This window comes from Pelophylax lessonae (assembly GCF_965119305.1).
Source record: "Pelophylax lessonae genome assembly, chromosome: 2".
Lineage (NCBI taxonomy): Eukaryota > Metazoa > Chordata > Amphibia > Anura > Ranidae > Pelophylax > Pelophylax lessonae.
The window spans coordinates 363,547,127-363,572,252 of NC_138769.1; the positions used below are offsets into that span (position 1 = coordinate 363,547,127).

General features: G+C 40.6%; 1 protein-coding gene across 1 annotated transcript in view; it reads right to left on the minus strand.

Annotated features, from left to right (window-relative positions):
* Window positions 1-23,240, minus strand: part of COL9A2 (collagen type IX alpha 2 chain) — a 116,605-nt gene extending 93,365 nt beyond the window's left edge. Inside the window, exons 1-2 of the mRNA XM_082247604.1 lie at window positions 23,079-23,240; window positions 18,518-18,592 (exon numbers count right to left, since the gene is read on the minus strand). Of these exons, the coding sequence (XP_082103730.1) occupies window positions 18,518-18,592; window positions 23,079-23,138 (135 nt within the window). The 5' untranslated portion in view covers window positions 23,139-23,240. The remainder of the gene's footprint in view (window positions 1-18,517; window positions 18,593-23,078) is intronic.
* Window positions 23,241-25,126: the final 1,886 nt, after the last annotated feature.

Genomic DNA, 25,126 nt, shown 5'->3' on the forward strand with positions numbered 1-25,126 from the left:
AAAAAATGGCCTGGTCATGAAGGGGGTAAATCTTTGGAAGCTGAAGTGGTGAACAAATGTTTTAATACCACTTTAAATTTAAAGCAATAGATCTTAGCCACCCGAGAAACCACTGCATTCTGTTTCAGTCTACAAAAGCACAAATTCTGCAGAAAGGCAGTTAGCTGCAGATACATAAGGTACAACTTACTAACTGCAAACATGTGGGAAAAAACACAATTTTAAAATAGTGTCCTTTTTAGCCCCCGTTCACATGCACGCGATCCGACTTCGGGTGGCGACCTCCGGGGTCACGGTGCGAGCAGCGCGCCGCGACCTCGGAGCGGCCGCCACGGGCTTCATAACATTGAAGTCTATGGCGGTCGCCTCCTGGTCGCCCCAAAGAAGCTCCAGACCCTTTTTCTAGGTCGGAGCGACTTGTGTCGCTCCTATTAGAACGGGTCCGCAGCTTCCCTATGGGAGGCGACCTGCGGCGACCTGTGAGGCGACCAGGTAGCCTCACAGGTCGCCCTAGTGTGAACCGGGACTACACTACATCATCATAAGCTTGAATAAAAGATACAATTGTTTTACAACCAGGCTTACAATGGTGAAAGCTAATACAGACAAGTTAAAGTGTATCAACTTTTTGCTTTAGTTTTGGGCAGAGTAGGGAATGGTGAATGCTACATTCACCCTGGTGCTTTTTTTGGTTCGATAGACTTTAACTGGTTGCCGACCACCCACCGCAGTTTACTGCGGCAGGCTGGCTCTCCTACGCAAACAGACGTAGCTCTACATCGATCACACACAGGGTGCTGGGGGGCAAGCGCGCTCCTGACCCCCACTAGGCAGCGGGGATGCCGATCCATGGGGTTGGCGGCTGCGGCTGCCGCCAGGCACCTACGATCGCTACCCACTGAGAGAGAAGGACGGTCGGCTGTTGTAAACACCGTTCTTCTCTCTGAAATGATCACAGAGCACCTGTGATCCTTCTATATAGGATCACAGGTCTCTATGAACATTTCACAAGCCCATGCCCCATACAGTTAGTAAACACTCCCCTAGGCTCACAATTAACCATTTGATCACTCCTAGGTTAACCCCTTCCCTGCCAATATCATTATTACAGTAACAGTGCATATTTTTAGCACTGATTACTGTAGTAATGTCGCTGGTCCCCCCAAAAATGTCAAAAATAATAAAATAAATAGAAATGACATAAATCTTTCTCCTAGTTAGTAGACGGGATAACTTTTGTGCAAACCAATCAATTTTACGCTTATTGTGATTTTTACTTACCAAAACATGTAGCAGAATACAAATTGGCCTAAAAGGATGAAAAAATGTGATTTTTAATTTTTTTTTTTTTGGGGGGGGGGGGGGAGAATGTTATATAGCAGAATGTGAAAAATATAGTTTTTTTTTTTTCAGAAATGTCGCTCTTTTTTTTATAGCGCAAAAAAAAAATAAAAACCGCACAGGTGATCAAATACCACCAAAAGAAAGCTCTATTTGTGGGAAAGGACATCAATTTTATTTGGGTACAGTGTTGCACGACTGCGCAAAAGTAACGCAGTGCTGAATCGCAAAAAAAATGGCTGATCGTTAAGGGGGCAAATCCTTCCGGTCCAGAAGTGGTTAATGGAGAACCTGCAGAAAAGCATGTAGTGCGTTTTAATGCGTTTTTACTGCGATTTTGCTGTGATTTGTGTTTTGCCTTTTTTTAATCTGCTTAATAACAAATTTGCCATAAGAAAAGGCATAAAAGATGCAAATCGCATACAAATTGCGGTCAAATTGGAGTTAAAAACCAGCAAAAAGCACAGCAAAAAGCACTGCAAAAAAGCAAACTGCATAGGTGTGATTGGAGCCTTAGGAACATGTTCACATCAATGCATTTTTGGAAAGGTTCAGGGACTTTTTTAAATGCAAAATGCTGCTTTTTTTGTTCAATAAACTTCAATGGAGAAGCTGTGGAAAAGCATGTAGTGCTTTTTTAACTGCATTTTTACCAGTAAAAATGCAATAAAATTGCGGTACAAAAACGCAAAAAGCACTTCAGAAACGTTCAAAAGCAACAAGCATAGATGTGAATCGAGCCTTAGCCAGGGAGAATAAATTAACAGCTATTGGACTTTTAATTATGTTACAAAACCCTCTATTGGAGCTCTTGTGGCAGATCATCGCAAGCACAATGGTTCCATATTGTGCTTACAGTTAAAGTGAGGGGAAATGTAAAATGATGTCTGTAGGTGGGTGCAGCGTGGTTCGGCGGTAATAGGTCACACAGTCAGGTGCAGTATAAAACTTGTATTGAAGAAATACAGCAACAGTTCACAACAATCCGGGTGGGCAGAAAAACCAACTGGGTGCACTCTGTTGAGAGGGGCAGAATTCGGCCTGGCCAATCTTGAAGGTATCCAGAAGAGTTGCGACCCTATGCTTTCCCTGCTCATCAGGAACCTTTCCCTATCAATAGTGTTGTCCCTAGCAAGCGGGATATCTTTCCGTACACTACCCACTCGCATAAAGCATGCCAAATCGAGAAGCCAAGGCCTTAAATAGGCTCTGCGTGACCCAAGATGGCCACCAGAGTCACGTGGGGGGGCAGCATCTAATAGGATAGCTTCCCCAGTCACCCAGGAGACCATAGAGGAACGCTGTTTCTCTTGACTTTCTTTTCAACAACAATGCCGCTGCAGAGAGCGCCACCTGCAGTGGAGAAAGTAGACTGCACCTGCCTACACATCATGGAACTTGCTCTTGTAAGGAGGCCCAGGGAGAGCTGAAGCAGCCTTTACCTTCCCCTCCCTACAACATTACATCACTCCAATTGTGATCTAGTGATTAGAAGTGATCTGTTGCTGCACAGCTGCGTGGGGAGCCTAGAACAGGTCACCAAAAATAAAAGTATAAAAACAATGATTAAATAAGGATATATAACATTTTTTTTATTTATTTAAGACATTGAACCTAACTATTTGGTTATGTTACAGAAAAAATCACACTCATGTGATATTCACAATCAGCATACTTTTGCGGTTATGCTTTGTGGTACATATCTGGAGTTACACTAACCACTTGAATGTTGTGTTAGGAAGAATAATAGGAAAATAGATTTTTTTCAAATGTTTCACTATTTCTTACCTAACCTCACCTAATTAAAACCTAAAAAATAAAAATATATGTATTAAAATTTGCCCCCCATAAAATGTAAGATATGTTAGAGATAGAAACTGAAAGGATAGGAGACAAGAGCGCACGCCGACCTCGGGTAATAACATTTTAATAAGGGACACACAATACACTGTACGATAATTGCACTCACATTTCTTCTCTTCATAATGGGCACATCTGCAAGGGCCTTCTTCTCATCCCTCTCCTGGATGGCTTATGATGCACCCATCAGCCAAGGACGCCACCGCCGCCTACTGTTTCTCTTGCTTCTCCCCGCCGAGCGTCTATGGGAAGGGCCGTAGTGCGCCTGCGCACCGGCCCGCTGGCTATCTTAGTAGCGTGAGTGCGCCTGGAGACTCGTCCGACGCAATATTTTTCACATTTTTTTATATGAAATTCCCCCCAAAAAAAAAAAAAGTAAAAATCAAAATTTTTTTACATTTTCGGCCAATTTGTTTTATGCTACATATGTTTGGTAAAAAAAAAATCGCAAAAAGCGTATTTTGATTGGTTTGCGCAAAAGTTATCGCGTTTACTAACAAAGGGAAAGATTTTTGTCATTTTTGTTGTTTTTTTTAATCGCGTAATGGCGGCAATCTGCGATTTTTTTTGTGGTACTGCGACATTGCGGCGGACAGATCGGACCCTTAAATGACATTTTTGACACGTTTGGGGTTACCAGTGACATTTCTACAGTAATCAGTGCTATACATATGCACTGTTACTGTAAAATTACACTGGTAGTGAAGGGGTTAACTTTATTTGAGAGGGAGGGGCTGTGTGTGTCCCTAGGGGCGTGATTCTAACTGTGATTGGCTGTGACTTGAGCTGTAGGAACAATGATCAACGGTCCTACATAGTAGAATCGTATGATCATTGTTTCTACACAGGGGAGAATGACAGGCGGCTTGTTTACACTAGCCGCCTGCCTTTCTCCCTCTCCCCCGACGATCACAGAGTGACCGGCGGACATCGGGTCATGGAACCCCCACCCCCACCCGGGTGGGAGCGCGCCGCCGGCGGCGCGCGCTCGCTCCCCAGAGCCTCACAGGCTAGTGACGTATATACAGTATACCTCGCTTTGCCTGTGAGGGGCTGACCGCCGCAGTATATGTACTTGCGGCGGTTGGCAAGTTGTTAAGAAAACCTAAAAATACAGGGCGCTGAAGCACACAGACAGTGATAAAAACTAGTGATCGACCGAGATTTTTCGTTGCCGATACCGATATTTTGCCCATTGCATATCGGTATCGGCCGATATTGGCCGATATTTTCGTACATTTAAAAATTTTACTTGACAGGTACTATTATGGAGGGATCTAGGGGTCTAAAAGACTCCAAACCCCTCCTCTTCAAGTTTGGCTGTTTTGAATGCTGTCAGTTTTTTTAATTTGGCGCCGAGTACCCGGAAGTGATGTCATGACATGGAGACCCGATCAGAGCCGAATGCGGCTTTGATCGGGTCTTCGGCGGGGTTCAGGCTCATTGCCCGGGGTCTCCCGGTGGCACGGGAGACCCGAGCGAGCCGCGGAAGCCAGCGGGACGGGGGGACGTCCTCTCCCGCTCCTTGTAATGACAGCCGAGTGGCTTCTCAGCCGCATCGGTTGTCATTACAAGACAGCAGACCGTCGGCTATGGATGCCGGTACCAGGGTGATGCATCTAGCTGCAGGCATTACTCCGGTACAAGAACTTTCCCGAAATACTGGCAATATCTGTAGCCTCAGGGGCTGATTCCGATATATCGGGGAAAGTGCATATCGGCCCTCGATATATAGGCTTTGCAGATAATCCGTAGATCGCTAATAAAAACGTTAATGCTAAAAAGTTTAGAATCTCTGTCTGGTTCTGCTGCTATCTGATTCCTCCTCACTTCCTGTTCTGGGGACTGTCTTTTATCAGACAGGAAGTGGGGAAAATATCTGTAACAGGGACACAGACAACAGGTCAGGTTCGAAGATGTGTATCTACTGTTGCATTGTGTGGGGCCAGCTGTCTCTTCCTGGCACATGGAAATCAACAGAGGGCTGGCTGTGAGAACCAGGAATACACAGCCAGCTCCCAATGGGGTTATAGAGCAGGGGTCTCCAAACTTTTTAAACAAAGGGCCAATTTATTGTCCTCCATACTTAAAGGGGGCCAGGACTGTGGCCAGCGGGAGTGGAAATTCTCCTGGCATCAGCGGGAGTAAACAAACCTCACCACATTTGGTATTAGGGAGAAGAATTGTTAATGTTAATGTCAGTTGGTAGAATAGTGTCTGAATTAGTGGGAGGAAAAGTGCCTCAAGGACTAGATAAAGTCAAACAAAGGGCCACATCTGTCCCCTGGGCCGCAGTTTGGAGCCCACTGTTATAGAGCAAGATAGCTAGGCAATTCAAATGTATTGGGTGAGAGCAGCAGATTTTTATAGGATGCCACTGAAATTGATGAGAGTGTATGCTAAGGCTCTATTCACACCTATGCATGTTGCTTTTTAGCGTTTCTGCAGTGCTTTCTGCTGTGCTTTTTGTAGTATTTTAACACAATTTTTCAGCGATTTACATTTTGCATTCTTTCTTTTCTAGGCAAATTTGTTGTTGAGCAGAATTAAAAAGGTAAAATCACACTACATGCTTTTCTACAGCTTCTCCATTGAAGTCTATTGAACCAAAAAAGCAGCGTTTTGCTTTAACCCTACATTCACACCTATGCACTTTTTTGTGCGTTTTTCATTTTGCAGAAACGCACAACAGTTGATTTAACATGGTTTCTTATAGTACACGTTCACATCTATTGCTATTTGGGTATTTCTGGCAGAAAAGTGAACAAATCCAAACAAATAAAAAAAAAAAAAAAATGTATAAATATTTTAGATCTGCTGCTGTATGATTGGTTAAAAAACCTGTAATATAAATTGGTAGAACTACAGCTTTGCCACTATCTACCTAATCTGTGTATAAAATATAGCATATGTACTTAGTACCTCCTATCTAATCGTGATTTATAGGAATTCATCATATAATCAGATGATACATTCTTCATTTTTAATAAATGACTTGTCAAAAACTGTCTCTTTTTTTTTTTTTTGTAACACATTTGTTTTTTGCAATACTACACTGTTTTTTTGTTTTTTTTTTTTTGGCGAATGGGTACAATGGTACAATTTGGTACAATGTACCCCATACTCATTCACATGGGATCCTGTGGCCCCCTATCTTAAAGGGGGCTTCCAGTTTCTGATAAGTTCCCTGCCCGCAGACATCCACAACCACAAGCCAGGGTTGTGGGGAAAAGGCCTTTGTCCCGATCAACATGGGGACAAAGTGCTTTGGGGTGAGGGGGGCTAAGCACCCACCCCCCATGTTGAGGGCACGATATGGTTCAGGAGAGAGGGGGGCTCGCTTGTTCCCTCCTTTTCCTGACCTGCCGGGCTGCATGCTCGAAAAAGGGTGTGGTATGGATTTGGGGGGGCTCCACACCATTTGTTTTTTAATTTTAGTGTGAGGGTCCCCTCCAAATCCATACCAGACCCAAAGGGCCTGGTACGCATTTAGGACGGAGAACCCTATATCATTTTTATCTTGAATTTCTTAGCCGTCAATTCTTTTTTTAAGTTCAGCTGTCAGCGGGGAACCCCGTTGACAGTGGACGACTCATCAGTTGTTAAAGACGTGGCGGCTGGCTTCCCAGCCTGCTCCTTAGCAACCAGCTATATGCAGTGTTTTTAAAGGGACATAAGAAAAAAACTAAGAAAAACGTAAAATGCAAGAAAAATGCATGCAAAAAAAAACGTGGGTTTAAAAATGCAAAACGCACCTGAAAACATGCCTGAAAAACGCATTGACCACAACCGCTTAGATGTGAACCTAGACTAAAAAGTCCCTGACCCTTTTAAAAAAAAACGCAGTGGCACAAAATTGCATTGATGTAAAGGTGTTCTATTGGAACCCATGTTAAAAATATTGTCCAGTGTTTCTGCAAAAAGCATAAAAAAATGCATTAGTGTGAATGGAGTCTTACTGAGTGTAACCCTGCAAACCAGATTAGAGGTAAGTGGAAAAAAAGAGGGAGTAAAGTTCCCCTTTAACAACTTTGCAGAGATAGGATATCACCACCAAGAATAGATTGTAGGCAGGTACAGTCTGCTTTCTCCACTGCGGGTGGTGGTGAACCACAGCAGCATTGTAAGGGAAGAGGAAGTCAAGAGGAACAATGTTTCCTTATGGTTTCCTGGGTCAGTGGGGAAGCTATCTGGTTGGATGCCGCTGCCCCTTGTGATTTAGGCAACCATCTTGGGTCAGGCAGAGTCTGTTTAGGACCTGCTGTGCATTTTGTGAGTGGGTAGTGTAGGGACAGGTCATCCGTCTAACAGGGACAGTGCTTAGCGGCAGAGAGAGGTTCCAGATGAGTAGGTAAAAGATAGGGACATGTCATCTTCCTGAAAACCTTCCCATTTGGGTACGAACCAGCCAGGCCGCCTTCTACCCCTTAAGACAAACTCTGTCGGCACATCTGAGACTTGCTCTGCTACACACTGCTGTTATATGCCATATGTCTCCGGTCTGGTAACTTCCTGCCAGGTTTGTTGTGAATTACTGGATTCTGTATTAATACAAGTTCTGTTCTCTGCAACCGGACTCTGAGTGTTTACTGTCGCTGCACGATGCTGCACCTCCCTACAGGCTCACTAAACATCTCAAAGGACCTCATGCTTACCATCACCCACCTCGTTTTTACCATGCCCCAAAATTCAGTGCTATTGTAACACAAAGAAAATGAATGCAACCATTTTCATGAATTTACTTTTTACATACAGATTAAAGCTAAACTCCAGAGATAGTATATTGTACCTTCTTACATTAGGCCAGCTTGGCACAATGTAAGTAAGCATACCTGATACCTGATTGCCTATAGAAACCTCAGGAAGTCATTTTCTTGGCGTGGCCAACATTTAGAGAACACCTTGCATTTTTCTCAATGAATGCAAATCATTCTCTGATTGGTCAAGATGGAGAGGAGGGTTGGTGATATCAAGATACCAACCTTGTCCATTCACTTTCCATTCATTGAGAAAAATGCAAGGCTTTCTCTGAATGGGGACTGTGCCAAGCGAGTTAACCCCCTGTGTTTATTATGCAGAAGGGCAGCTACTCGGCACATCACCTGGAATATAACTGTGCAATACAACCTTAAAAGATTTGGAACAAAACGTGATTGGTAAACTAGCAAATAACAGACAGTAGTGAAAATTCTGCATGTGGTGTGTTTTTACGAATTGACACTCTTGGGCGTGTGGATGAGGGTTTGGCAATTTTAGGCACCAAGCCTGGCCATGTTAGCAATCTGGAGGCAATTATTTTTAGTGAATTATTTGCTACATTGTAATTGTATTTTTCAACAAGATCTTGCCAAAGGCAAACAGCACTTACACAGGGACTTCATTAGAAATCTGTGCCTTTTTCTGTAATTCTAGTACTGTAGCTATTTAAACTGAGGGAAGAACACACTTTGGTATGGTTTCATTGTAACAAAACCTATCAGAAAACAATAAAAACCGCTCTAGAAGGCTGATCTTACAGGATTCAGCTTTTGTTGAACACACTAACTTAGAACAAAGGTACCAAATAGTATATACTGTACCGCATGTGGATAACTATTCACGTGTGGTTAATCACAGAAAATGTGCTTTGGGACAATAGAGATTATGGTAATGATTTTGCTTAATGCAACTTATGACTTTCTTCTTTTCCTGAGAAACTAAATCTAAAATATTTTCATTCTATTTTGGTGTCATTCATTTGTTCTGGTCAAGGGTAGGAGTTCCAATGAAAACAAGGTATGCATAGGTGATGGGGTGGCCCTGTTCATCTTGGGGGGAATCTGTTCTGATCAGCAGGGAATCAGCTCACAGATCCCCAATTGAATGGAGCAAAGCAGAAGGATGACACATCCATGTCCGTTCAGTTTATGCACAATGGACATGTGTAGATGGGGTGCCGCGGCAATAATTCACACAGTCCATTGCATTGATAAACTTGTATTAAAGCAATGCACCAACAGTTCACAACAATCCTGTTGGGAAGACTGCCCAACCAGGTGCACTCATGGTTACAGCAATGTAGACAGAGAGGGTTCCAGCCAGAATGACAGCATCTGCAGAGAGGGGCAGAATGCAGCCTGGCCGTTTCATGCCCAATCTGAAAGAAGTCCAAAGAATGCATCCGTACACTTTCCCTCCTCGTCAGGAACCTTTCCCTATCACTAGCACTGCCCCTAACAGACGAGGTACCTTTCCCTACTCTACCTACTTGCATAAAAGCATGCCAAACTTGGGGGTCAGGGCCTTAATTAGGCTCTGGCTGACCCAAGATGACTGCCAGAGTCACATGGGGCAACAGCATCCAACTGGATTGCTTCCTCAGTGACCCAGGAAACCATAGAGGAACCGGGTTTTCTCCTGACTCCCTCTCGAACTGCAAAGCCACTGTGGTGAAATATGCATAGAAAAGCATAGACCTTCTGATCAGGTCTGCCTAAAAAAACTGACAAGAGGACTTAATCCGATCGCCCATGTGAAAGAATCCTAAAGGGTTCAAGTTACTGAAGAGACAATTAAATGTATCCAAATTAAACTTTTTTAATTGTGGACGGAGTTGGGAAGGTTGTCATGTTTTTATTGCTGCCTAAGTGTTCACTGAGGAGATTCATCCCTGGTAAATGTCCTGGTGACCACTACCACAGGGACTGAAAGTCAGGGAAAATCTTAAATTTTGAGTTGTCACCAGAAGAGCATTAGAGGGTAAATCTGTTAATTGGGACATGTGCTTCAGTTACAACTAGAGGGGGTTTAACTTCTTTTGGAGAAGGTTAATATACATGTAGGAGGAATTCCAGTTATGGTATAGCTTTACATAGTCACATTGGTCTAGTTTTAACCAATGTAACTATGTTTGTACCATGACGGGCCAATGTTCCTTGAAGCTGGAAATCACTGGAGTAGACACTGCTTCTCCAGTGATCTCCACTTGCTTCTGAGTCTCAAGCCTAGCGGTGGTCCTGCGGCATTGTGAACACAGGAGATCGGCTGCTCAGCAGTGCCACCATTCAGAGAATGCTTTGTATTTTCTTAAGGAATGCAAAGCCTTCTCTGATTAGATGAGGCAGAGAAGCAGGACGGTGACATCATGCTCTCCACCTCATCCAATCAAAGATTGCATAGCATTCATTTAGCATTTAGCATTCATTCAATTCCAAGCATTCTTTAAGTGGCGCTGGTGCTAAGCAGCCGACCTCCTGTATTCACAATGCATCAGGCCAGCTGCTCAGCACTGGACCTGGCAGCAAGATGAGATCACTGGAGTAGTGCTATCTACTCCAGTGATTTCAAGTTTCCAGGGACATCGACCATATATGGTATATACATAGTTACATTAATCCAAGCTGAAACTTGTAAATATGTATAATATAGCCATGCCTGGAATTCACCTTTAAGATAATTTGCCATTCAATTGCTTTCCTGTCACACTGACATATGCCAGGAGACTGGGCAAGGGTGTCTAGGTATGAACACATGCCACCTATCCTGCTTAACAAAAATATGGCTGCAGTTGGCAGGTGTCCAGGAGGTAATTCTGCTGCCTTCTGAAATTATGCCTTTTTTTTTTCAATTCACCGAAGAGGGGTTTGTAGTGAAAAAAAATTGCACCGCAACTGTGAGCTGTTGTGTGCACACCCGCTGAACTCAATGAGTAAAACAGGCATTGCTGCCTGTCAAATTCTGTAGCCCAAGTTGAAAAAGCAATGGTATTTGTGCAGCTCTGGCAGGTTAGCATTTGGGTGGACAGCTTGGGAAGTAGAACTACAGCTCAGCTGCCTGTTTTACCACCCCCAACCACCCATGTGAAAGAGTCCTACCGGATGTCCGTGCAGGCAGTCACTGTGCCCAATCGCTATCACATGGAAAGATGGAGAACATACTTAGCCATGATAAGATTCAACTAAAGCAAAACACAGGACAGCAAGGTAGTGATGTACTCTGTCAGTGGACAAGGGTGAGGGGGAAAGATTAAATGAACTTACAGCAAGTTGAACTTGTTGCCACTGGGTTCACTTAAAGAATTCCCAGCAAGGTATAAATATATCTATATATAGATATATATTTATATACCAGGCTTTTTTTCTCATAAAATAGGAACAGGAACTTCAACCGCCCCCCACCCAAATATGCCCTCCAAACTGCATCAAATATTGGGTGTGGTCAAATCTTACTAACAGTGGGAGGGTCTGAAAGGGGCTCTAGTACGTCTCTGCACACTGTTGGTGGCTCTGCCTCCTACAGTGTGATCATCCAGTGGGAGCATCTGCACTGCACCCCAGGCATCTCCCTTGTCCCCATCCTGCACTTAGTGGGAGCCGCTCAGCAGATTAGATCAGTGAGAACCTTTGGAAGACAAGCTGTCACTTGTAAACACAGAAGCTGGACTTTTGTGTTTACAAGTGATAGCGGTGAGAAGGGAGCAGAGGGCCTGAACCAGAGGTGGTGGAACTGAGTTCCCCCAAGTTCCAGCTAAAAAAAGCACTAGCTAGCTTGGATCAATGTACACTATATTACCAAAAGTATTGGGATGCCTGCCTTTACACGCACATGAACTTTAATGGCATCCATGTCTTAGTCCGTGGGGTTCAATATTGAGTTAGCCCACCCTTTGGAGCTATAACAGCTTCAACTCTTCTAGGAAGGCTATCCTCAAGGTTTAGGAGTGTGTCTATGGGAATGTTTGACCATTCTTCCAGAAGCACATTTGTGAGGTTAGGCACTGATGTGGACGAGAGGCCTGCATCACAGTCTCTGCTCTAATTCATCCCAAAGGTGTTCCTATCAGGTTGAGGTCAAGACTCTGTGCAGGTTAGTCAAGTTTCTCCACCCCAAACCTGCTTATCCATGTCTTTATGGACCTTGCTTTGTGCACTGGTGCGCAGTCATGTTGGAACAGGAAGGGCCATCCTCAAACTGTTCCCACAAAGTTGGGAGCAAGAAATTGTTCGCTTCGTAGTTCCCTTCGCTGGAACTAAGGGGCCAAGCCCAACGCCTTAAAAACAACCCCACACCATAATCCCCCCTCTCCCAAATTATTTAGACCAGTGCACAAAGCAAGGTCTTTAAACACGTGGATTAGCAAGTTTTGGGTGGAGGAACTTGACTGGTCTGCAGAGAGTCCTGACCTCAACCAAACAGAACACCTTTGGGATGAATTGGAGTGGAGACTGCAAGCCAGGCCCTCTCTCCAACATCAGTGTCTGACCCCACTGAAACGGTCAAACATTCCCATAGACACACTCCTAAACCTTGTGGACAGCCTTCCTAGAAGAGTTGAAGCTGTTAGAGCTGCAAAGGGTGGGCCAACACAATATTGAACCCTACAGACTAAGACTGGAATGCCAAATAAAGTTCATTTGAAAAGGCAGGCATCCCAATAGTTTTTGTAATATAGTGTAACTATGCATTTACCATACCAGGTTAATATTCATGGAAGCTGGAAATCACTAAACTAGTCATCACCACTCCAGGGATCTCCACTAGGGATGATCGAACGGTTCGGGTCCACCATCGGTTCGACCCGAACATTGGGTGTTCGAGGTTTGGCCGAATTTAGAACTTTTTGCCCAAAAAGTTCGGAATTCGGCAACCAGAACCGCCCAAAATGCAATGCTTCAGGAAATGGGCTTTAAAAGCCCGTGATTGGACCAGAACCATTAGCAAAAGCCAATTGAGGGGGCAGGAGAATGCTAGGAATGTGATTGGAGTGACTAGGGGGTCCCTAGACCAATCATTAGTGAATACGCCCCCCAGTATATAAGATCGCCCCCGCCATATTCCTAGCATTGTTATACTGGACATGGAAGAGAATGGAAGCAGTTCTGTTAATTTTACTTTAAAATTGTCATTTAGCTATTTATTAGTGTGAGGAAAGGGATATCTAGTGTAGTTAGAGTGCTCCTTTACACTTAAGTTAGCTTCAAAAATTGAGTTTCTGTAGGGAAAGTGTTAAGTGTAAGGGGACCGTAGTGTAGTGTAGGGTTAACTGGCAGTGACTGCTATGGCAGGGTGACAAAACCCTTCCATAGCAGGGTGACCGCTATAGAGAAATGATCATTTCTCTGAATAGCTTCGTAACTGGAATATGGCTTCTCACCAGCCAAGCATTTTTTATGCTGCAGGGGCTACCACTGCCAGTGCTTTTTTGAGGACATGTCTGATGTCAGACATGACATCTGAACATGTGTATAGGGGGTATATATAGACATATATGTCTGTATATATACCCCTAGACATATATAGGTGTGATAGTAGCAGAAATAAATGCTTGCGCTAATGAAATCATTTACAGGAATATATTTCTGCTACTATCACACCTATATATGTCTAGGGGTATATATTCAGACATATATGTCTATATATACCCCCTATACACATGTTCAGATGTTTTGCCTGCCTCAAAAGAACCCAAAAAAATGCCAAAAAAATGCCAAAAAAAACGCTAGCGTCAAAAAAAAAATGCCCAGGTGTATTTTTGCTGGCATTTTTTGGGGGGTTTTGGAGGCAGGCAAAACATCAGAACTTGTGCACAGTACCACTATACACATGTTCAGATGTTTTTCCTGACTGCAAAGAACCCCAAAAAATGCCTGCTATTAAACCGGAAGAGAAGCGAACTACCTGTGTTTAAAGTGTTCTAATACAAACAATCCTTTTTTTTTCTGGTTCTGGACATGCTACAGAGCTGAAACTTCACAGGTACACCTTTTAGACCCCCCAGACACAAAATCACCCAAAAAAAGTTCTTAAAAATTGTCATTTTTGATAAAAAAGCCAATTATTGAAAGAAAAAAAAAGATTTTTTGATTTTTACTTTGGATTTCGTATCTGGGGGGTCTAAAAGGTGTGCATGTGAAGTTTCAGCTCTGTATCATGTCCAGAACCAGACAAAAAAATATTGTTTGTATTAGAACACTTTCTTTCAGGACAGGTAGTTAGTTTCTCTCCCGGTTTAATAGAAGGCATTTTTTGGGGTTCTTTGCAGTCAGGAAAAACATCTGAACTTGTGTATAGTGGTACTGTGCACAAGTTCAGATGTTTTGCCTGCCTCCAAAAACCCCCAGAAAATGGCAGCAAAAACACACCTGGGCATTTTTTTTTTGGACGCTAGCGTTTTTTTGGCATTTTTTGGGGTTCTTTGCAGTCAGGAAAAACATCTGAACTTGTGTATAGTGGTACTGTGCACAAGTTCTGATGTTTTGCCTACCTCCAAAAACTCCCAAAAAATGCCAGCAAAAACACACCTGGGCATTTTTTTTTTGACGCTAGCGTTTTTTTGGCATTTTTTTGGGTTCTTTTGAGGCAGGCAAAACATCTGAACTTGTCTATAGTGGTGTATATACACACATACATATATTTATATACACACCTAGACATATATAGGTGTGATAGTAGCAGAAATATATGCTTGCGCTAATGAAATCATTTACACTAATATATTTCTGCTACTATCACACCTATATATGTCTAGGTGTGTATAAACATATAAGTATGTGTGTATATATACCACTATAGACAAGTTCAGATGTTTTGCCTGCCTCAAAAGAACCCAAAAAAATGCCAAAAAAAACGCTAGCGTCCAAAAAAAAATGCCCAGGTGTGTTTTTGCTGCCATTTTTTGGGGGTTTTTGGGGACAGGCAAAACATCTGAACTTGTGCACAGTACCACTATACACAAGTTCAGATGTTTTTCCTGACTGCAAAGAACCCAAAAAAATGCCAAAAAAAACGCTAGCGTCCAAAAAAAATGCCCAGGTGTGTTTTTGCTGCCATTTTTTGGGGGTTTTTGGGGACAGGCAAAACATCTGAACTTGTGCACAGTACCACTATACACAAGTTCAGATGTTTTTCCTGACTGCAAAGAACCCCAAAAAAATGCCAAAAAAAAACGCTAGCGTCCAAAAAAAAAATGCCCAGGTGTGTTTTTGCTGGCATTTTTTGGGGGTTTTTGGAGGCAGGCAAAACATCAGAACTTGTGCACAGTACCACTATACACAAGTTCAGATGTTTTTCCTGACTGCAAAGAACCCCAAAAAATGCCTGCTATTAAACCGGGAGAGAAGCTAACTACCTGTCCTGAAAGAAAGTGTTCTAATACAAACAATCTTTTTTTTTATGGTTCTGGACATGCTACAGAGCTGAAACTTCACATGTACACCTTTTAGACCCCCCAGATCTGAAATCCAAAGTAAAAATCAAAAAATCTCCTTTTTTTTTTTAATTTTTTCAATAATTGGCTTTTTTATCAAAAATGATATCAGCTCTGTAGCATTTTTATCAGCTCTGTAGCATGTCCAGAACCAGAACCAGAAAAAAAGATCATATAGGAGGGTCCCGACCCACATCCCTGTTCTACTGAAAAATTATCTTTTTTTTTCATGGTTCTGGACATGCTACAGAGCTGAAACTTCACATGCACACCCTTTAGACCCCCCAGATACTAAATCCAAAGTCAAAATCAAAAAATCTCTCTCTTTTTTTTTCAATAATTGGCTTTTTTATCAAAAATGACAATTTTTAAGAACTTTTTTTGTGTGATTAATAGTTAATGGGGCATGACCCAGAAACCTAGGCACTTTTTAGGGGCGTTTATTGGGTTTTAGGGCTTAAAAATTGTGTTTTTTGATTACCGAAGTTCGGGTCGGGAAGTTCGGATGTTCTGGCCGAACCGAACTTTTCAAAAGTTCGATCATCCCTAATCTCCACTAGCCTCCAGGTCCCATGCTAAACGGCCAGGCTGATGCATCGTAAACCCAGGAGGTCGGCTGCTCAGCAAGGGTGCCACTTAGAGAATGAATGCAAAGTGTTCTCTGATTGGACAAGGGGAAGAGGCTGGCATGACCACAGTTTTCATTTTGATAATTGTTATACTAAAAAGGTTAAGGCTAAAGTAGAACTTTAGAAGTATCTGTTCCTCTTTACATGCATGCAATGTAGCAGTGGTTGCATGGCATTTCTGAAGAGTGATTTTCTAATGGTGAGACCAGTGAGCCCTGGTTGTGCAAGTGTTGAAACAGCCAGTTAAAGCCTTCATTAGAAGGCCGCATGACAGAGTAGGACCACGATTAGGAAACAAGGACAGATCGTTGGCACCCTAGGCACTGGCCTGAACGAGATGGTTGCATGACAGAATAGTGTAGTACCACAATTGAGAGAGGGACAGATTGTTGACACCCTACAATTGGCATGCACAAGAACCTTCCTAGCAGGATTACCAGGTAGTATTTTAATAAAAGCAGCAGATTTAAAATAATATTGAAAATTATTTTTGACATTACTTTAACTTGTCACAGTGGCCTTGTGGTTAGCAGAAATACACAATGTTAACAGGCGCTTGATCACATATCGAACCAAAAGTCCATAGAGTTAAAAGTCATTAATGGCACAGGGGGAGAAAAAGTCCACCATGTAGGGCAGCCATCCAGAAACCAAAAGCCAGGGGTTTCACAGGGCTAAAACAAAGACAGACAGAGGCGCCTTTAAGTGTAGACTTTATGCAACAGGTTTAATTAATAAAATTATGCACTGGAGTCGAACCTGGATGATGTTATCTGAATGCGACGCGTTTCCGAGCGTGCTTGCTGCCTGGGGGATACTTGCCGTGAAGAAGGAGCGCAGCTGCCCTCCCCCAGACAGCAAGCATGCTCGGAAACGCGTCGCATGCAGATGACGTCATCCAGGTTCGACTATCCACCAAGCCTCGCTGTCAAGCAAATACACCGAGCCTGCTTCCTGGTTCTAACCTTGCCGTACAAGCCGGCCGTGGCGAAAGGATTTTGGCTCCAGCAGGACAGATGTCCATGACCAGATGATGTACACTTCTCCACACTGGAACTTTGTTTTATGGGCATGAATATATATTTACTAACGTGAGTGCATCATTTTATTCATTAAACCTGTTGCATAAAGTCTACACTTAGAGGCGCCTCTGTCTGTCTTTGTTTTAGCCTTGTGGTTAGCGCTGGGTTTTTAAGTTCAAATCTCAGCGAGGACACTCTCTGTATGGTGTTTGCATGTTCTCCCTGTGCTTGCATGGGTTTCCTCCCACACACCAAACACATGCTGAAAGGTCAATTGGTCCTAATACAGTACCTTGAAAATTTGTTCATACCTCTTGAAATTTTCCAGCTATTTTGCAAAGAAGAATGGGCAAAATGTCACTCTCTATATATGCAAAGCTGATAGAGACATACCCAAAATGACTTGCAGCTGTAATTGCAGCGAAAGGTGGTTCTACAAAGTATATGCCACACTTTTCAGATATTTATTTGTAAAAAATATTGAAAACCATTTATCATTTTCCTTCCACTTCACAATTATGTGCCACTTTGTGTTGGTCTATCACATAAAATCCTAATAAAATACATTTACATTTTTGGTTGTAACATGACAAAATGTGGAAAATTTCAAAGGGTATGAATACTTTTTCAAGGCACTGTATGTGCGTATGTGAGATTGGGACCTTAGATTGTAAGCTCATTGAGGGGAGGGTCTGATGTGAATGGAAACGTGTGTAAAGTGCTGTATGAATTGTTCAAACACACAGTAGTGTGGGGTTAAAGAAGAGCTCACAGAAAATGTTACAAGGAGGCAGAAAAACACAATAAGGAACAATTCCATAAAAAATAGAATACAGGACCATTAAGTAGTAAACATGTATGGATTATTTTTGCAGAATAAGGGTAGTGTCACTTTAAAAGCAGCTTAATGATGTTTTAGGTTTATGTTAGGTATTGGGTTAGCTTTAGGGTCATTGGCTAGCTTATAGTTAAGAGTATATTTGTAAGTTCATTTTACCTGTTCATTTAAAAAAAAAAAAAGAGTTGTGTTAATCCATTTTTTGCAAGTTTATTGTTTCTAAATGCACTAAAAAAAATATCCTGTTTAATTTATAATTCAAAACACCTGATTACCTGATTTGGATTGAATTGAACATTTTTGAAGCATATATGGTGTAAACTTTTATGATCCTATGCATAATATATTTGTACATGAAAAACCTTAACTATTTCTAGTACAGTTGTGGTGTGGCTTGTGCAATGAAAGAGTAAATGTATGTGGTATAATGACCTTTTATGCTATATGATTTCATGAAGAAAAAAAAAAAAAAAGTTGTAAGACTGAACCTTATTTTATAAAAAGTAGACTATGCGGTGAACAACAGCGAGAAGTTATGCCATGATCCTGCATTAGGTCGCCATCTAGTGTTTTTTTTGCAAAAGTGCTCAACCTCTCAGTCTGGTACACACAGACCCTCTTTGTTTCTGGATTGTGTACTCACATCTATGCCATCTGATCCTGGGATCCCTGGTGTGCCTGGTGGACCAGGAGGCCCTGCTGGACCCGGAGGACCTCTCTAAAAAAGAAATAAAATTAGATTAAATTAACATACTTTTTAAATAACAAATCCATCAACAGCTTGATATAGCTAGCAGCATAAGCTTATTAGGGTGTTTATCAATGTATATTTCATTGTATCTTAAAAAAAATACACAGGTTAATATGCTATAACTGCTCATAAATAAAAATTTATGAAATTGACAATAAACAATATAAACATTACTTAAATATAGGAATGGACAAAATAAGGACACTAGTAAATTAATTTATATACAAAGGTTTCTGTTATCTTCCATAAATGAGAAACAGGGTGCAAATGTCATAAATACATAATCTTCCCTCTCCATGACAGTGGCCTTTGGAAACCTATGTGGAAGCAGCTGATGGTGGATTGAAACTAAAGCTGGATACACACTATCCAACTTTTGGGGTTAGATTTTTTTCAGATTTACCTTTTCTATGTAGTGCAAGGGCCTACCAGATTGCATACAAAGTGTTTAGGTTTGACCTCATATTATATGGTTTTGGTAAGTCTTAAGGAAAAAGTCTTCAGGAAATCTTATAGTGTGTATGGCCCATAAGTTCTAATGCCATAAGTAGCTGATACCAATAAGACCTGCCTTGTATTAAATGTTTATCCATATCGAAAATGTAGTAACATGTTACACAAATATAGTATGTCTCATTTAAATTATATATAAATAAAAATCTCTTTTATGTTTGAAATGCTATTTGGCTGTTGGCCGGTCTATATATTTTACATTTAACTGAAATGTTTTTTCTCTGCTGGAAAAGTCTATAATTTAGCACATGATAGAAAAAAATACCAGCTTATAATATGTCGAAGAACAGTATACATGATGCAGTAATCCATGGCTTCCAATCATAATTCAACTTTGGGTTCACAGATAAAAGGTGAAAATTTATTGGCTGCTTTGCAATGTACTCCACATACTGCATATTTTGCAATGGCTTCCTTACAGAAGGAATGGAGCCTACTAATGAAGGCAGTCTGAATTTTATTATATTTTCTACACTTTATCCTATTTCTCTGCTAAAATACTTCAGTGTGCGACTGAATGGGCAGCATGAAAAGTGAAACATAAGTGAAGTGTTAACAAATTGTGAAAAATCTGCAGAGAATCTTGCTAAATGAGGCAAAAACAATTATGGCTCCTTTCAAATATGGCCCTAGTATGTGTATGTACGCATGTGAGATAGGGACCTTAGATTGTAAGCTGAGGGCAGGGACTGAATGTACAATATATAAAGAACTGCATAAATTGTTGGCACTATATAAACACTAGTAATAAATAAAAAGAAATACCACCTGGAACAGCCTCCTACAGCATCCAAGGACTATATTGGGTCATTTAAAGGCCAATAGTCTGTACGGATTGCGGAAATATACCAGAAAACAAGATATTGCCATCCTATTTTCACCTTTGTCGATTTATGGCAAAAATGAGTGCAGAAACTGCACCTTTAATAACAAACAAATCTATCAGAATTGATACAGATAGCAGTTTCCACCTCTTTTAATCAAGCTCCAAAGTGTTGTAGTAGAGAAACCTGCACAGACGAAGGCCTTGTTCAGGCAAAGAGGGTCCCCTTGACCTCCTTGGTCAATGTAGGCCCATTATACTAACACACATGCTTTTGTAAATATCCCATTTCCATCTGCCATATTTTGTCTTGATATGTGGACATTGCTTGGTTATCTATTCTGCATTGCCACTAATACTATGCCAATCTCCGTGGAGAAAGGCTAGAACATAACAGGCCCCAAGTACTCTAATCTAGAGCAAGGGGATAAAACACTACTCTGTGGACCCAAAGATTACATTATCACTAAATAACATTCAGTATGTATGGAAAAATAAAGACAAAGGACAACTCGGAAATAATGAAACCAGGGCATATCACAGACTGAAAGCCCCTTGGTTGATCCTGTGTTCTGTTAATACCACAGACTTGGTAAGTCTCTCCATGTTTGTACAGTATTTACAAACCAGGGTGTTCTGGTTTCCTCTCACACCCCATAAACTTTGCAAAAGAAAGTTTGTTTGGTATTGGAGAAAGTAGGCCCTAAGGGGCGAATGTTATTCAGTGATTATTCTGTGGATGGTAGATTGCCATCTTCACTGGGGCAAGGGTGACCAAATAATGGTTTAGTGCCCTCTGTTAAACACCATAGGATATGCCAATACTATTTAAAGTGAATAGTAATAATAATGATACATTGTACACTCATATTTTTTAACAAATTGCAAACAGTAATTGGCATAAAATACATAGCCCAGGCCTTGTGCACTGGGTGGGCCTAGTTTGAGATAAACCTCTGATGACTAGGCCATTGACAATATTCATTATTACTGCCCAAAAAAACATTGTATATAGGGGAAATAGCTGATATTCCATGCTTTTGAGCAATATATTGCTACAATTAATATTGTTATAGTGTGGATGGATCCCACTGTGTGAAAATCGAAAGTTATGCAATGAAAGTAAGCAGTCCAATCTTTTCAAAAACAGCTTTAAATATGTTTTAAGAGAAATGCTGCTACATGAAACCTCAAAGTTTAGCCAATTAAAAATATGCAGTGAAATTCTTCACAGTTTTTGTTGTTTGCATGCTAGCAAAAATGTATAAACAAGGCAATGCTTGTCTGAAAAGCTAACAATTAATGGTATGGGGCCTCCTCTGCAGGATAGTGTAAAAAAATGCCTAAACAAGCCGCAGGCACGGTGTCCTTTCATTTGTTTGTGTTCGGGGGCTCTGTGAGTGTGTGGGGAACAGGATCAGACTCCAGACTCCTGAATGGCAAACTTTGTTCTCACATATGAATGCCAAATGTCTCAGGACGCTGCATTCCTCCAGCCTCCTCACCTACAGACACCATCCCTCTCCATTCCAAAACGTCTACTGCATCCTGATTATAGACAAGAATTACCTTTACTTAATTATCTATCTCTTTTTTAGTGCTTCTTTACCCTATTGTTATTGTGGTATTATAGATTCAGTATTTTATTTATAGTAGATGGGAAGAAGCTCATTTTTATACCACTTTTTAAAGAAAGAAAAATCCAGGCATTTAGGGCCTTTTTATGTGTGATATGAATTTTGGAAATAAAATACAACCTTGTGAATCATATTGTGTAGAAATCTGAGCCATATGATTGAACCAAAATAACATTTTTTGTAAAGACTGTAAGGTTTCTGCCTGAATAGTGTGCTAGCAAAAAAAAAAGTCTAGTTGCTCATAGCAAATAGTCAGCTTCCAGCTGTCATTCCTAAAGTGCAGTGTTAAAAAGCAAAAAAGGGTTTCTGATTGGATGGGCAACATAGCATTTTTTTTACATAAGCCCATAAAATGTATCAAATGAGTTATATATAAAGCATGTCATACCATCCTCATCATATTTATCATCTAAATTCTGCCATTTAGGAACACATTAACAGTATATATAGAGATTTATATATCTATTTATATATATGTAGATATATAGATATAAATATCTATATAGATATATATTTCTGTCCACCCAGTAGAGTGGCAGTGGCATATATATATATATAGATATATATATATCTATTTATATACAGATATATATATATATATATATATATATATATATATATATATATATATATATTTATGCCACTGCCACTCTACTGGGTGGACAGAAAGCTCCATTGAAATGTTGACTTAAAATTCTGATGCTTTGACTTATCTCCGCTACAAGACCCATGACTTTTTTGGATTTGTGTACATATATATATATATATATATATATATATATATACACACTGTATTTTCTGGCGTATAAGACTACTTTTGAACCTCAAAAAAATCCCCCAAAAATTGGGGGTCGTCTTATACGCCGAGTATAATATCTCCAAGGTAACCTAAGTATAAGTATTACCGGTAGATGAAAATTAGGGGGGGTCGTCTAATACGCCCAGTCGTCTTATACGCCGGAAAATACGGTATATATATATATATATATATATATATATATATATATATATATATATATATATATTATTAAATTCATTAAATGAAATGGTGTAAAAAATACCATGTAACCCCGATACTAGACTGGTTACTATTGGTCACACGTTTTTTTACCTACAGTGACAGCACATCCACTACCTGTACCTAGGATGCTTTACGCAACCCTGGACCACAGTTCTGTGCTGTGGTTCCTGAAAGACAAACAGTCTATCCCTGGGTCATTCTAGTCCTTGCATACAAACTTTCTACCAAACCTATTATAAAAAAAAAAAAAAAAAAAAAAAAAAAACACCTTGAGTAAATCCAAAAGCACATCAACCTGTTAGACAAAAAAGATTACTTTAAACAAAACCATCACCAAAAACAAACGATATTAACAGGAAAATGATTTACACATCAAAAAAAAACATCTGCCGAAAGTTTACTTTTGACACTTTGGAAACATTCACAAAACAAAGAAGCAAGAAAGTAAAAGTGACTTACAAACTGTGCCAGGGACAAGCAGATGAGCTGTAGGATCACAGAGAGCTGCAGGCTGACCATGGTGCCAGGTCTTGGTTGCCAGAGGACCTACAGGGAGGGGAGGGGGAAGCTGCACAGGGCTTGTGCACAAATCCTACTAGCTAGGTAAGAGCTCCAGCTAGCCCTGTGTTACCAGACCCCAAATATAGGATGATGTGGGATGCAGCTCCCTGACACACTGAGACTGAGCTAAGGTTGGAGAAGGGAGGAGAGGCCATGAATATGTAATTAGCTGCCATTTGCAGAGTCTATGTCATTGGCTCATGGGATAGGAAGGAGCCAGCCCCTTACTGACTATTTAAATGAAAATTCCAGGTATGACAACCTAATTCCCACAGCCCCCTCCTGGCTTCCTAATATAAATATGGATTCATAATTAGAATTTCAATTGTATGAGAACCAAGAATAAAAAATGTACTTTACAATGGCATTTAAATCGGGGCCAGCTTTCCTGTAACACAAGTATATGCCTATTAAACATTTTTAATCCTTATTTATAAATATGCCCTTTAATTTATAGACATCAAAATAATAAGGGTTAGAAAAGATTATCCAATTAAGTAATTTTCCCTCTGTTTTTTTTTTGTTTTTTTTATTACACACAGAAATTAAAATTTAATGCAGGACATTTGAAATGATTTTGCACAAGTTTCAAGCGGCCATCCTCAGCAGGAGTCACAGAGCAGTGAATAGGCTGTTGTTCAGAGCAGACAGATATTCCTCTATCCATAACATGCTCTTTCCCTCATGCTGCTCAAAGATTTCCTGTTTTATTAACACCGGCTTGCTTTCATAATAAGCTCCATTGTAAGCTTTCACTAGAAAAGCGTGGCTAGGAGAAAAAAAAGAACTAGTAACCATGTCTTTGCTGGAAGAGAGCATGAGAGAATGTGAAGTTGAACAAGATCTTAGAAATAGAAAAAGATCCTGTTAGGTGAGTCTTGTAGTTTGTGTAAGGGAGCAGTAGAGGGCAGTAACACACCCTACAACTGCATGTTAATTTGCTCTGATAATGCAACTATAAATAGAGCTGGCACCTGAAGGGCAGAGGGCACTATATTTGAAATGGGTGGGCACCCTTACTATGAAAGAAATAATAGGAACTGATATATGAAGGATATGTAAGGTAAGCACATACAGGCATTTATTTATTTATTATTATTATTATTATTATTATTTATTTATTTATTTATTTTTTTTTGGGGGGGGGGGTAATCTAAATAACTGATTTTAATGTTACTATGCACCTTTTTCATTTTAATGTTTTTTTTTTTCTCCTGTTTATGAAAGCTGCAATGCTGATGTGGAATTGAAAAAACAAAATAGGAAAGTTGGAAAAATAAATTGGGAAAATAGGATGAAATAGAAAAAGGAGCTATTTTATAAATATATATATATATTTTTTTTTTTTTCTTTCTTTATCAGCTCCCATATGGCGGTAGCTGCTCTTTCCTTTGAAATTTTCATTCTTCTGCCCCTGAATATTGACCCCTGCAGCACCTTAAAATCACCACTAGCACAAGGGAGCAGCTTCACCTGTGATAGATACTCATTAAAAAGTACTGACTTTGCATGCCCTTTCTGCCCCCTCCTTCATTCATAGAAGCTGTACTATCACTTCCCACAATTAAAATTGCTGTATGAAGGGAGGATGGAGGGATGAATGAAAGGTCTGCCTCCTTCATTCAGCAAAGGAAGTTTACAACTGCAAGGGTTCCTGGGGGGGGCAGAAGATTTCAAAGAAAATATCAACCAACAGCACAATGGACAGTTGTCATTAATGTAAATATCATCCTTGGTGCTAAGTTAAAAAAAAAAAAAAAAAAAAAAAACATTACTAAACTGTAAAGAAGTTCATTCCCCAATTTCCCTCCTGTAAAAATCAGTGCCATAGGAACTAGTGTCATAAATGTGACCAGGGAGCACCAGGTTGGCTCCTATGTTCCTTTATTGCCCTGCTGTGTTCTTACACTAAGTAAGGCATGCAGAGTGTGAGAGTGTTTCTCAAT